The sequence below is a fragment of the Salmo salar genome, chromosome ssa04, assembly GCF_905237065.1.
Source record: "Salmo salar chromosome ssa04, Ssal_v3.1, whole genome shotgun sequence".
Taxonomy (NCBI): Eukaryota; Metazoa; Chordata; class Actinopteri; order Salmoniformes; family Salmonidae; genus Salmo; species Salmo salar.
The window spans coordinates 60,168,298-60,183,607 of NC_059445.1; the positions used below are offsets into that span (position 1 = coordinate 60,168,298).

At 44.2% G+C, this 15,310-nt stretch overlaps 1 protein-coding gene across 1 annotated transcript in view; it reads right to left on the reverse strand.

Moving 5' to 3' along the window:
• Positions 1 to 15,310, reverse strand: part of LOC106603463 (DNA repair protein RAD51 homolog 3) — a 32,097-nt gene that overhangs the window by 7,814 nt on the left and 8,973 nt on the right. Inside the window, exon 9 of the mRNA XM_014197185.2 lies at positions 10,694 to 10,754. Within this exon, the coding sequence (XP_014052660.1) occupies positions 10,694 to 10,754 (61 nt within the window). The remainder of the gene's footprint in view (positions 1 to 10,693; positions 10,755 to 15,310) is intronic.

Here is a 15,310-nt window from a genome sequence, read left to right on the forward strand (position 1 = left end):
AATTTGGGAAGGTTGAACACCAGACAGGCTGCGGCGTTCTGGATGAGTTGTAGGGGTTTAATGGCACAGGCAGGGAGCCCCGCCAACAGGGAGTTGCAGTAATCCAGACGGGAGATGACAAGTGCCTGGATTAGGACCTGCGCCGCTTCCTGTGTAAGGCAGGGTCGTACTCTGCGAATGTTGTATAGCATGAGCCTACAGGATCGGGTCACCGCCTTGATGTTAGCGGAGAACGACAGGGTGTTGTCCAGGGTCACGCCGAGGCTCTTAGCACTCTGGGAGGAGGACACAATGGAGTTGTCCACCGTGATGGCGAGATCATGGAAAGGGCAGTCCTTCCCCGGGAGGAAGAGCAGCTCCGTCTTGCCGAGGTTCAGCTCAAGGTGGTGATCCGTCATCCACACTGATATGTCTGCCAGACATGCAGAGATGCGATTCGCCACCTGGTTATCAGAAGGGGGAAAGGAGAAGATAAATTGTGTGTCGTCTGCGTAGCAATGATGGGAGAGACCATGTGAGGATATGACAGAGCCAAGTGACTTGGTTTATAGCGAAAATAGGAGAGGGCCTAGAACTGAGCCCTGGGGGACACCAGTGGTGAGAGCATGTGGTGCAGAGACGGATTCTCGCCATGCCACCTGGTAGGAGCGACCTGTCAGGTAGGACGCAATCCAAGAGTGAACCGCGCCGGAGATACCCAACTCGGACAACTCGGAGAGGGTGGAGAGGAGGATCTGATGGTTCACAGTATCAAAGGTCTAGAAGGTCTAGAAGGATGAGAGCAGAGGAGAGAGAGTTAGCTTTAGCAGTGCGGAGAGCCTCCGTGACACAGAGAAGAGCAGTCTCAGTTGAATGACCAGCCTTGAAACCTGACTGATTTGGATCAAGAAGGTCATTCTGAGAGAGATAGCAGGAGAGCTGGCCAAGGACGGCACGTTCAAGAGTTTTGGAGAGAAAAGAAAGAAGGGATACTGGTCTGTAGTCGTTGACATCGGAGGGATCGAGTGTTGGTTTTTTGAGAAGGGGTGCAACTCTCGCTCTCTTGAAGACGGAAGGGACGTAGCCAGCGGTCAAGGATGAGTTGATGAGCGAGGTGAGGTAAGGGAGAAGGTCTCCGGAAATGGTCTGGAGAAGAGAGGAGGGGATAGGGTCAAGCAGGCAGGTTGTTGGGCGGCCGGCCGTCACAAGACGCAAGATTTCATCTGGAGAGAGAGGGGAGAAAGAGGTCAAAGCATAGGGTAGGGCAATGTGAGCAGGACCAGCGGTGTCGTTTGACTTAACAAACGAGGATCGGATGTCGTCGACCTTCTTTTCAAAATGGTTGACGAAGTCATCCGCAGAGAGTGAGGAGGGGGGGGGGGGATTCAGGAGGGAGGAGAAGGTGGCAAAGAGCTTCCTAGGGTTAGAGGCAGATGCTTGGAAGTTAGAATGGTAGAAAGTGGCTTTAGCAACAGAAACAGAGGAGGAAAATGTAGAGAGGAGGTAGTGAAAAGATGCCAGGTCCGCAGGGAGGCTAGTTTTCCTTCATTTCCGCTCGGCTGCCCGGAGCCCTGCTCTGTGAGCTCGCAATGAGTCGTCAAGCCACGGAGCAGGAGGGGAGGACCGAGCCGGTCGGGAGGATAGGGGACATAGAGAGTCAAAGGATGCAGAAAGGGAAGAGAGGAGGGTTGAGGAGGCAGAATCAGGAGATTGGTTGGAGAAGGATTGAGCAGAGGGAAGAGATGATAGGATGGAAGAGGAGAGAGTAGCAGGAGAGAGAGGGCGAAGGTTGCGACGGCGCAATACCATCTGAGTAGGGGCAGAGTGAGTAGTGTTGGAGGAGAGCGAGAGGGAAAAGGATACAAGGTAGTGGTCGGAGACTTGGAGGGGAGTTGCAGTGAGATTAGTAGAAGAACAGAATCTAGTGAAGATGAGGTCAAGCGTATTGCCTGCCTTGTGAGTAGGGGGTGACGGTGAGAGGGTGAGGTCAAAAGAGGAGAGGAGTAGAAAGAAGGAGGCAGAGAGAAATGAGTCAAAGGTAGATGTAGGGGAGGTTAAAGTCACCCAGAACTGTGAGGGGTGAGCCATCCTCAGGAAAGGAACTTATCAAGGCGTCAAGCTCATTGATGAACTCTCCAAGGGAACCTGGAGGGCGATAAATGGTAAGGATGTTAAGCTTGAATGGGCTAGTGATTGTGACAGCATGGAATTCAAAGGAGGAGATAGACAGATGGGTCAGGAGAGAAAGAGAGAATGTCCACTTGGGAGAGATGAGTATTCCAGTGCCACCACCCCGCTGACCAGATGCTCTCGGGGTGTGGGAGAACACGTGGTCAGACGAGGAGAGAGCAGTAGGAGTAGCAGTGTTTTCTGTGGTAATCCATGTTTCCGTCAGCGCCAAGAAGTCGAGGGACTGGAGGGTAGCATAGGCTGAGATGAACTCTGCCTTGTTTGCCGGAGACCTGGAACTCCATGTGGGTCGTGCGTGCAGGGACCACCAGGTTAGAGTGGCAGCGGCCACGCGATGTGAAGCGTTTGTATGGCCTGTGCAGAGAGGAGAGAACAGGGATAGACCGACACATACTTGATAGGCTACAGGAGAGGCTACGCTAATGCAAAGGAGATTGGCATGAAAATTAACTAAACAACTGGGGAAGCGAGAGAGCAGGGCCTCCCTCACTAACAATTCACTGAAACACTAAAACGCTAAAATATAACTTTTCTAGCTACCACTAGAAATTAAAATTGATGTAAACTACAGTGGTTCAATGTTTCCATAAACTTAGTTTATTCCGCTAGATAACTTGGTACAGTATTCTTCTGTGAAAACCCACCTAGTGCACCGTGTCCTATGACGCCGTGGCTAACTAGCATGCTAGCATCCTATAACACACGGTTAGCACCAATACTTGGTAACAACAAGCTACCAATGGATAATTCGTGTCTGTGTCTAGTTCATAACGCAGAAGTAATTAAACGTTGGCTAGCTAACACAAAGTCAGTCCTGCTAGCTACACAAGTGGACTACACATCTCGAATGTTCAGAAAGTTAAGCTTACGTTGCAAAAATCTTATTGACTAAAATTGATACAGCTAGCTGGTAGGGTTAGCTAGCTAGCTAGCAGTGGGCGCGTTGTTGACTATGTTAGAAAATGTAGCTGGCTAGCTAACCTCGATAGTTACTCTGTACTACGCCTTTATCTTGATACAAAGACAACTATGTAGCTAGCTAACATTACACTAGTCAAATTGTTCCGTTGTAATGTATATAGTTTCTACAGTACTGCTAATTGGTAAAGTTGGCTAGCTAGCTGTGGTGTTATGGTGTTGACGCCCTTTCGAAAATGGCACGAACGAATACAGCTGGCTAGCTAACCTTGTTAGTTCCTCAGAGCTACACCTTAATCCTTGATACAAAGACAGCAGAGACAACTATGTAGCTAGCTAACAATACACTAATAAATCGTTCCAATGTAATGTAATGAAATGTAATATTACCCGCGGAGCAAGGTGCAGCACGACAACTCACTCCAGCATCCGGAAACTGGATGCTGGAGGGCTATTGTCTCCTAGCACTAGGTATTAACAGGGTACTGTCTCCTAGCATCAGCTATCAACAGGGTACATTGATGGGAGAGGGTGGAGAGTTATAAGTTCCTCGGCGTACACATCACGGACAAACTGAAATGGTCCACCCACACAGACAGCGTGGTGAAGAAGCGCTACCTCAGGAGGCTGAAGAAATTCGGCTTGTCACCAAAAACCCTCAAACTGAATGCCAAGCGACACGTCTGGATGAAACCTGGCACCATCCCTACGGTGAAGCAAGGTGGTGGCAGCATTAAGCTGTGGGGATGTTTTTCAGCGGCAGGGACTGGGAGACTAGTCAAGATCAAGGGAAAGAAGAACGGAGCAAAGTACAGAGAGATCCTTGATGAAAACCTGCTCCAGAGCGCTCAGGACCTGACGACATGGATGTTCAGCTAGCTGGATACACGCCGCACCGGCAAGATAGAACAGCACACTCCGGTAAGACGTGGGGGGGCGGTCTGTGCATATTTGTAAACAACAGCTGGTGCACGAAATCTAAGGAAGTCTCTAGATTTTGCTCACTTGAAGTAGAGTATATTGTGATAAATTGCAGGCCACACTACTTGCCTAGAGAGTTTTCAGCTATACTTTTCGTGGCTGTTAATTTACCACCACAGACAGATGCTGGCACTAAGACCGCACTCAGTCAGCTGTATAAGGAAATAAGCTAACAGGAAACCACTCACCCAGAGGCGGCGCTCCTAGTGGCCGGAGACTTTAATGCAGGGTAACTTAAATCAGTTCTACCAAATTTCCATCAACATGTTAAATGTGCAACAAGAGGGAAAACAAATTCTAGATCACCTGTACTCCACACACAGAGACGCGTACAAAGCTCTCCCTCGCCCTTCATTTGGTAAATCCGATCACAACTCCATCCTCCTGATTCCTGCTCACAAGCAAAAATTGAAGCAGGAAGCACCAGTGACTCGGTCTATAAAAAAGTGGTCAGATGAAGCAGATGCTAAACTACAGGACTGTTTTGCTATCACAGACTGGAACATGTTCCGGGATTCTTCCGATGGCATTGAGGAGTACACCACATCAGTCACTGGCTTTATCAATAAGTGCATCGAGGACGTCGTCCCCACAGTGACTGTACGTACATACCCCAACCAGAAGCCATGGATACAGGCAACATGAGTTAACCTCTTACATCTAGATGTTCCGCTAGCGGAACGCCTCACCAATATCAAATGATAGAGCATGGCGCGAATTACAAACACCTCAAAAATCCCAAAACTTCTATTTTTTCAAACATATGACTATTTTACACCATTTTAAAGACAAGACTCTCCTTTATCTAACCACATTGTCCGATTTCAAAAAGGTTTTACAACGAAAGCAAAACATTAGATTATGTCAGGAGAGTACCCAGCCAGAAATAGTCACACACCCATTTTTCAAGCTAGCATATAATGTCACAAAAACCAAAACCACAGCTAAATGCAGCACTAACCTTTGATGATCTTCATCAGATGACACTCCTAGGACATTATGTTATACAATACATGCATGTTTTGTTCAATCAAGTTCATATTTATATCAAAAACCAGCTTTTTACATTAGCATGTGACGTTCAGAACTAGCATACCCACCGAAAACTTCCGGTGAATTTACTAAATTACTCACGATAAACGTTCACAAAATACATAAAATAATTTTAAGATTTATAGATACAGAACTCCTTTATGCAATCGCGGTGTCCGATTTTAAAATAGCTTTTCGGTGAAAGCACATTTTGCAATATTCTGAGTAGATAGCCCAGCCATCATGGCTAGCTATTTTGACACCCACCAAGTTTGGCACTCACCAATCTCAGATTTACTATAAGAAAAATTGGATTACCTTTGCTGTTCTTCGTCAGAATGCACTCCCAGGACTTCTACTTCAACACCCAATGTTGTTTTGGTTCCAAATAATCCATAGTTATATCCAAATAGCTGCGTTTTGTTCTTGCGTTCAAGACACTATCCGAAGGGTGACGCGCCGGCGCATATCGTGACAAAAAAATTCAAAATATTCCATTACCGTACTTCGAAGCATGTCAAACGCTGTTTAAAATCAATTTTTATGCGATTTCTCATAGAGTAGCGATAATATTCCAACCGGGAGACGTTGTATCCGTTCAAAATAGAAAATGGAGTTTTAACATGCACGCGCGCCCCAGTGTCATTGTTCTCAGAACGACCACTTCCCAAAACCCCTACTGTTTTCCGCCCAGGGACCGCAGAGTTATCATTCCACGTTCTGGCGCCTTCTGGGAGCCTATGGGAGCCTTAGAAAATGTCACATTACAGCAGAGATCCTCTATTTTCAATAAAGAGGCTATAGAAGGCCAAGAATTGGTCAGACAGGGCACTTCCCATATAGAATCTTCTCAGGTTTTGGCCTGCCATATGAGTTCTGTTATACTCACAGACACCATTCAAACAGTTTTAGAAACTTGAGGGTGTTTTCTATCCAAATCAAATAATTATATGCATATTCTACTTTCTGGGCAGGAGTAATAACCAGATTAAATCGGGTACGTTTTTTATCCGGCCGTGAAAATACTGCCCCCTATCCTAAACAGGTTAAAGGGTAGAGCTGCCGCTTTCAAGGTGCGGGACTCTAACGCGGAAGCTTACAAGAAATCCTGCTATGCCCTGCGACGAACCATCAAACAGGCAAAGTGTCAATACAGGGCTAAGATTGAATCATACTACACCGGCTCCGACACTCGTCTTATGTGGCAGGGCTTGAAAACTATTACAGACTACAAAGCGAAGCACAGCCGCGAGCTACCCAGTGACACGAGCCTACCAAACGAGCTAAATCACTTCTATGCTCGCTTCGAGGCAAGCAACATTGAGGCATGCATGAGAGCATCAGCTGTTCCGGACGACTGTGTGATCACGCTCTCCATAGCTGACGTGAGTAAGACCATTAAACAGGTCAACATACACAAGGCTGCGGGGCCAGACGGATTACCAGGACATGTGCTGACCAACTGGAAGGTGTCTTCGCTAACATTTTTAACATGTCCCTGATTAAGTCTGTAATACCAACATGTTTCAAGTAGACCACCATAGTCCCTGTGCCCAAGAACCCATACCGCCCAAACAGATCCACAGATGATGCAATCTCTATTGCACTCCACACTGCCCTTTCCCACCTGGACAAAAGGAACACTTATGTGAGAATGCTATTCATTGACTACAGCTCAGCGTTCAACACCATAGTACCCTCAAAGCTCATCAGTAAGCTAAGGATCCTGGGTCTAAACACTTCCCTCTGCAACTGGATCCTGGACTTCCGGACGGGCCGCCCCCAGGTGGTGAGGGTAGGTAGCAACACATTGCCACGCTGATCCTCAACACTGGAGCTCCCCAGGGGTGCGTGCTCAGTCCCCTCCTGTACTCCCTGTTCATCCATGACTGCATGGCCAGACATGACTCCAACACCATCATTAAGTTTGCAGGCGACACAACAGTGCTAGGCCTGATCACCGACAACGACGAGACAGCCTATAGGGAGGAAGTCAGAGACCTGGCCGGGTGTTGCCAGAATAACAAACTATCCCTCAACGTAACTAAGATTAAAGAGATTATTGTGGACTACTGGAAAAGGAGGACCGAGCACGCCCCCATTCTCATCAACGGGGCTGTAGTGGAGCAGGTTGAGAGCTTCAAGTTCCTTGGTGTCCACATCAACAACAAACTAGAGTGGTCCAAACGCACCAAGACAGTCATGAAGAGGGCACGACAAAGCTTATTCCCCCTCAGGAAACTAAAAAGATTTGGCATGGGTCCTGAGATCCTCAAAAGGTTCTACAGCTGCAACATCGAGAGCATCCTGACTGGTTGCATCACTGCCTGGTACGGCAATTGCTCAGCCTCTGACCGCAAGGCACTACAGAGGGTAGTGCGTACGGCCCAGTACATCACTGGGGCTAAGCTGCCTGCCATCCAGGACCTCTACACCAGGTGGTGTCAGGCCCTAAAAATTGTCAAAAGACCCCAGCCACAGACTGTTCTCTCTACTGCCGCATGGCAAGCGGTATCGGAGTGCCAAGTCTAGGACAAAAAGGCTTCAACAGTTTTTACCCCCAAGCCATAAGACTCCTCAACAGGTAATCAAATGGCTACCCGGACTATTTGCATTGTGTGCAACCCCAGCCCCTCTTTTTACGCTGCTGCTCTCTCTGTTTATCATATATGCATAGTCACTTTAACTAGAGTGGGGGGGAAAAGTATTTGATCCCCTGCTGATTTTGTACGTTTGCCCACTTACAAAGAAATGATCAGTCTATAATTTTAATGGTAGGTTTATTTGAACAGTGAGATACAGAATAACAACAAAAATATCCAGAAAAACACATGTCAAAAATGTTATAAATTGATTTGCATTTTTAATGAGGGAAGTAAAGGGAGTTGTTACCTGTAAAAAAGACACCAGTCCACAGAAGCAATCAATCAGATTCCAAACTCACCACCATGGCCAAGACCAAAGAGCTCTCCAAGGATGTCAGGGACAAGATTGTAGACCTACACAAGGCTGGAATGGGCTACAAGACCATCGCCAAGCAGCTTGGTGAGAAGGTGACAACATTTGGTGCGATTATTCGCAAATGGAAGAAACACAAAAGAACGGTCAATATCCCTCGGCCTGGGGCTCCATGATGGATCTCACCTCGTGGAGTTGCAAAGATCATGAGAACGGTGAGGAATCAGCCCAGAACTACACGGGAGGATCTTGTCAATGATCTCAAGGCAGCTGGGACCATAGTCAACAAGAAAACAATTGGTAACACACTACGCCGTGAAGGACTGAAATCTTGCAGCGCCCGCAAGGTCCCCCTGCTCAAGAATACATATACATGCCCGTCTGAAGTTTGCCAATGAACATCTGAATGATTCAGAGGACAACTGGTGAAAGTGTTGTGGTCAGATGAGACCAAAATGGAGCTCTTTGACATCAACTCAACTCGCCGTTTTTGGAGTAGGAGGAATGCTGCCTATGACCCCAAGAACACCATCTCCACCGTCAAACATGGAGGTGGAAACATTATGCTTTGGGGTGTTTTTCTGCTAAGGGGACAGGACAACTTCACCGCATCAAAGGGACGATGGACGGGGCCATGTACCGTCAAATCTTGGGTGAGAACCTCCTTCCCTCAGCCAGGGCATTGAAAATGGGTCGTGGATGGGTATTCCAGCATGACAATGACCCAAAACACACGGCCAAGGCAACAAAGGAGTGGCTCAAGAAGAAGCACATTAAGGTCCTGGAGTGGCCGAGCCAGTCTCCAGAGCTTAATCCCATAGAAAATCTGTGGAGGGAGCTGAAGGTTCGAGTTGCCAAACGTCAGCCTCGAAACCTTAATGACTTGGAGAAGATCTGCAAAGAGGAGTGGGACAAAATCCCTCCTGAGATGTGTGCAAACCTGGTGGCCAATTACAAGAAACGTCTGACCTCTGTGATTGCCAACAAGGGTTTTGCCACCTAGTACTAGGTCATGTTTTGCAGAGGGATCAAATACTTATTTCCCTCATTAAAATGCAAATCATTTTATAAAATTTTTGACATGTGTTTTTTGTTGTTATTCTGTCTCTCACTGTTCAAATAAACCTACTATTAAAATTATAGACTGATCATTTCTTTGTAAGTGGGCAAACGTACAAAATCAGCAGGGGATCAAATACTTTTTCCCCCCCACTGTATACATTCATGTACATACTACCTCAATTGGGCCGACCAACCAGTACTCCCGCACATTGGCTAACCGGGCTATCTGCATTGTGTCCCACCCACCACCCCCTCTTTTACGCTACTGCTACTCTCTGTTCATCATATATGCATAGTCACTTTAGCCATATCTACATGTACATACTACCTCAAATCAGCCTGACTAACCTGTGTCTGTATGTAGCCTCGCTACTTTTAAAGCCTCGCTACTGTATATAGCCTGTCTTTTTACTGTTGTTTTATTTCTTTACCTACCTATTGTTCACCTAATACCTTTTTTTGCACTATTGGTTAGAGCCTGTAAGTAAGCATTTCACTGTAAGGTCTACACCTGTTGTATTCAGTGCACGTGACAAATAAACTTTGATTAAGAGTGTTAAAGCTCAATTCAACCACAGCTGTTGGCATTGCAGTATTTATTATACACAGTCATACATCAACATAATAGGTGTGTTCAAATACTCATATTAACCGTACTATTTGTGATGGAAATTGAGTATATAGTATGCTTATTGGTCATATTATGAATATAGTTAGTATTCCAAAAGTTCACGGATGTCGTACTAAAATTCGCCAAAATACGAATTATTCAAGCAGTGGACACTATTTCTGTGCATTTAGGGCCCATAATGCAATTCAGAAAATGGGCGTGGCTTCACAACATTTTCAGATTTGAAGAAAATGGCAGAAAATGCTGCCAAAGTCCGATGAAAGCGGATACAAATTCATTGCTTTAACCAATTATGACAAATGTTAAGAAAATGTTGAGCAATGTAAAAAAGTAATGAGTGTGTGCTCTGAAAGCTCCGAGAGCGAAACGCTCTGAATTTACGAACTCCCAGAGTGCACTCTAGCACTCCAGATTGAATTTATGAACATACCCGAAATCGTAAAATGTCTAGCTAGTCATTTGTTATGTTAACAAGCTAGCAAGAGGTTGCATCGCAACAGCATCAACTTCCGGTAGACAGGCGAAGTGCTAGTACGCTCAACTGAAACGATACCATTAGTTTACAGTATACTAAAATGAACTAATAGTATATACTCAGTATGGGTATTCAAACACAGCTAGTGTATTTTCCCCCAGTAATCAAATTATATCCAAAATGGTTTTAGGGGCTGAAAACATTCCATAGAGATCCTTCACAGAGGCGATGCCTCCAGTTTTCCAGGTGCAAAATAGTTGGTACACAAAGTTATTTCATAAACAACATACATTTGGCCCAACTCCTTTCCTTCATTACCACTGGTTTGGAAGGACAAGATAGATAAAAGCAATATGGTTGGAAGTGGACTATCCAATCTTTTCACCAATCACTGATCATGATGGACAGGAGGTGGGGAAAGGAAGCCATTTGAGAGTGCTGGGAGAAAGCCAGTGTTGTGTACTCACAGTGATCTGGTAGGGTACTGTGGCCTCCCTTTGGCTGGGCGACTTGTACAGGGATGCAAGTCTAGGAGAAGGAAACAGAGGTGAGGACAGGGTACTAAACTAACATCTTTAGAACAAAAATAATAATTTACAATGGCCTGTGTCCCATAATGTACCTGCATTCTATACAGAACAAGGCTAGTAATGAACAGCTATTTTTTTTTTATTAGCATGCCCTTGTGTTCTTACATTGATTTGGATATATTTACTGTAACAAAGGGACTTAAAATAAAAAGTGCAAAATGTATTTATTGCACCACGTGTTATTTTCTGCGAAATCCTCTAGAGGGGGCAGAATAAAATAAAATATCAAAACTATACCACGGACGAAAGCGGGGAGAAGGACTGATTTCCCCCATTTTTTGCATTTTTTTTTTTTAAATAGAACATCCCATTCTTGTTTTTAAGTCCACAACAATGCATAAACCACATTTGGGGACCATTTTTTTAGGTCTGGGAAAAATAAAAATGGTGTAGTTATTACTCTTTAATTCACGTGTGCCCCAGCCAGACAGTGGTGTGGCTAGAGGTTTCTGTAGAGCACTTGTGGTGGCGTTTTCAAAACAAATGGGCACCGGATCCTACTCTGATGCGTTCTGCCTACAACAAAATCTCTTGCATAGTTCGTTTTGTTTAGGTATGTTGCATTGAAAGTGGCTAATATTGCATTGGTTCGATCACAATTGCCACAGTAAAAGGGAAACGTTGATAGGTTAAGAGGGAAAACTCTAGAACAGTGGTCACCAATCATGTAGATCTTGGCTTGCATTTTGATTCAAAGTGATCTTGACTCAAAAAAGGTTGGTGACCACCGTTCTAGAGTTTTCCCTGTTAACACTATCAACCTTTCCCTTTATTGTGGCAATTGTGATCGAATCAACGCAATGTTAGCCACTTTCAAGGCAACAAAACAAACTATGCAAGAGATTTTGTTGTAGGCAGAACGCATCGGAGTAGGATTCTATTGCATTGACACGCATTACTCAGCCCGTACTCTACACAGACCGGTGCGGCATAAACAATCAGATGCAGTAGGCCTATATGCAAACAGGTACAGCCTCAGTGTCTACAGTAAACGCACGCTGGAAGTTGGACAGAATTTCCACAATGTTCATGTTTGCGCTCAGCAGACCTGAAATTTGCTGACATTTTTTTTAGGGAACATTGGTCCCAATAACCTGATGGAATTCAGTTAATTCTCACAATATGCTGTTCAGAAAATCAAACGTAGGATCATATGAATTTGGAGCATTCACATTAAAAAAGGCCATTTCTTTCCATTATGGATACATTTAAGAAAAGTGATTCTACATTCTCGGTCTTCACCTTTAACAAAGATGGTGATTTGGAGTTTGTATCATTATGATTACACCTTTTAGTTTTGTTTGGGGCTGATGAAAAAGCAGCCCGTTTGTACAAATGGTTCTGCATTCTATGTTCGTCCTTATGGAGCCTGTGTTTCTTGGAGCGTTGGCCATGTCAATGTGGTTTCTTGCTAGGATATCAAAACAGCTGGAACGTTTGATAGGACAATTTAGGACGTTCAAATTCCAAGAGAGAATAGTTAGTGTTGTCAATGTTTCTCATGTAATTTATCATTTTTAATCTTGATAAGCCCACGTATGTGTAACAAAAAACAGGACCCACAGAGAATCTCATTGGCCGTTCACCTCCCTGGAGCATAATGGCGAGTGGCAGCATGGAGTTTCTTAAGCAGCATTTTTATATATATAAAAATAAAAGTATGATTTTTTTTATAACGTAAAACAAGTAACCATTTGTAGTTTAGCTAGAAGACTTGATGAATTAGGGTGGCTAATAAAGGAAAAAAAGTTAACAGATATGCAAGCCTATATAGTGAAATAGAATCATGTAGCCGTAAATCCATTTATTAGCAATTTAATCCTAGTAAAAATTCCCTGTCTGAAGGACAAGTGGATAAACAGGTTAAGGCATGCACGTTTTTTTTAAGTCTCATGTAATGTAGGCCTACATTGGAGTGTCAGAATAATAGTAGAGAATGTTTCATTTCAGCTTTTATTTCTTTCATCACATTCCCAGTGGGTCAGAAGTTTCCATACACGCAACTAGTATTTGGTAGCATTGCCTTTCAATTGTTTAACTTGGGTCAAACGTTTCAGGTAGCCTTCCACAAGCTTCCCACAATAAGTTGGGTGAATTTTGTCCCATTCCTCCTGACAGAGCTGGTATAACTGAGTCAGGTTTGTAGGATCCTTGCTCGCGCACACTTTTTCAGTTCTGCCCACAGATTTTCTATAGGATTGAGGTCAGGGCTTTGTGATGGCCACTCCAATACCTTGACTTTGTTGTCCTTAAGCCAATTTGCCACAACTTTGGAAGTATGCTTGGGGTCATTGTCCATTTGGAAGACCCATTTGCGACCAAGCTTTAACTTCCTGACTGATGTCTTGAGATGTTGCTTCAATATAACCACATCATTGTCCTTCCTCATTATGCCATCTATTTTGTGAAATAGATATACTCCGATTACAACCTCATTGATGCTTGATGAGCACAGTCCAAAAGGCAAACAAGTACACTTTCTACTCAGAGCCCGACCGATTTATTGGTTCACCAATATAAAAAATATATATTTCAAAACTTGGCCGATATAAGCCTTTTACAGATGCATTTGTATCAGTGTTAAATCCAAACTATCCAGTTATTTAGACCACGTAGAATCAAAACACGACATAAAGTTGCATGCTAGCGCCCCCCAAAAATATATTTATCACGGATTATTACCAAAAAAAATACTTGGATCATAATCGTATCCAGAAAATTGCCCATATCCGTTATGATACTTGTTTTGTCTGACTACTCAGCACTCCCCTGATGACTTGGCACATTCTTTTCACTGGTACCCTTGCGACCATTTCAGAATGTGTCGCACTGCCAAATCAAACAGTAGCAAATGTGACTGTTTTGGGTGTAGTATCAAACCCTGTGTGAGGAGCTCCAGTCTTTCACAAGGGCAAGACACACGTTAACACCTCATTAAGACAGCCATTCATATAGAACATGATGTTAGTCAGCCTGTCTGTCTGTCCATTTCTCATTTAGTGGAGAGAGAGAGGGAGATTGGCAGCACACACTTGCTAACCTTTCAAACAGAGCGAGGCTAAACTACAGGGCACAATGACACACTAAAGAAGAGCCGTGCCGCCGGCAACCAAGAGACCTTGGGCTTTATAGACACTGAGCTTTTCTCCACTGACTGATAGGCAGCAGCAGCCATTGTAGTGAGAAAGCCAGGTGACAAAAGGCAGGCTGGCTCCATCTGCAAAGTGATGCACTTTACCTCCAACTATTGTAAGTGTTTGAGCAGTAGCACACTCAAACACACACTTACGCCAGCCAGGTGGCCTGAAAAGTAAGTGTCCATTGGGTGCTACTGTCCCTTGGTTCCAAGACTGGCATTTCGCTTTGGAAGGGGTGCACAGGACTGCGTTTATGCTTAGATATAAATCTGTCAACATGTCAAAATGAAAACTACATTTATGAGAATGGACTAGCTCTGGACCAAAAACTTCAAACACGAAACAGTCATTTTTTCTGAGCAGGCTGAACTTCACTTATGAAAAACAAACAAATCTGAAGAATGACATTGCCTCCCATTGTTATTCTAGAGTATTTTGGGGAACTTTTGAGCTTTCAGAGAAAAAAAAAAAAGTAGAGCAGCCTCTCTTATGTAAGGCTTGAAAAAAAAAGTTGGACAAACAGAAGAAATCGCTGCACGTAGGGACCAGGGTTTCCATTAGCCGGCAAATGCCGGCTTTTGGCCGATATTTTTATATTAATAAAAATTGCCGGCCAAACTGTCTAGGACCAAAATATTATCCATTGCAAAATAATGCTTTTTATTCATTGATGGTAATACCAGTCAATGTGCGCCAACTTCAAAAAGGCATATACAGTATATTCGGAAGGTATTCTAACCCCTTGACTTTTTCCACATTTTGTTACATTACAGCCTTATTCTAAAATGGATTAAATACATTTTCCCCCATCAATCTACAGTACCAGTCAAAAAAGTTTAGACACCTACTCATTCATGGGGTTTTCTTTATTTGTACTATTTTCTACATTGTAGAATAATAGTGAAGACATCAAAACTATAAAACAACACATATGGATTCATGTAGTAATGAAAAAAGTTAAACAAATCAAAATATATTTTATATTTGAGATTCTTCAAAGTAGCCATCCTTTGCCTTGATGACAGCTTTGCACACGCTTGGCATTCTCTCAGCCAGCTTCCTGGATTGCTTTTCCAACAGTCTTGAAGGAGTTCTCACATGCTGACCACTTGTTGGCTACTTCTCCTTCACTCTGCGGTCCAACTCATCCAAAACCATCTCAATTGGGTTGAGGTCGGGTGATTGTGGAGGCCAGGTCATCTGATGCAGCACCATCACTCTCCTTCCTGTTCAAATAGCCCTTACACAGCCTGGAGGTGTGTTCGGTCATTGTCCTGTTGAAAAACAAATTATAGTCCCACTAAGCCCAAACCAGATGGGATGGCGTATCGCTGCAGAATGCCGTGGTAGCCATTCT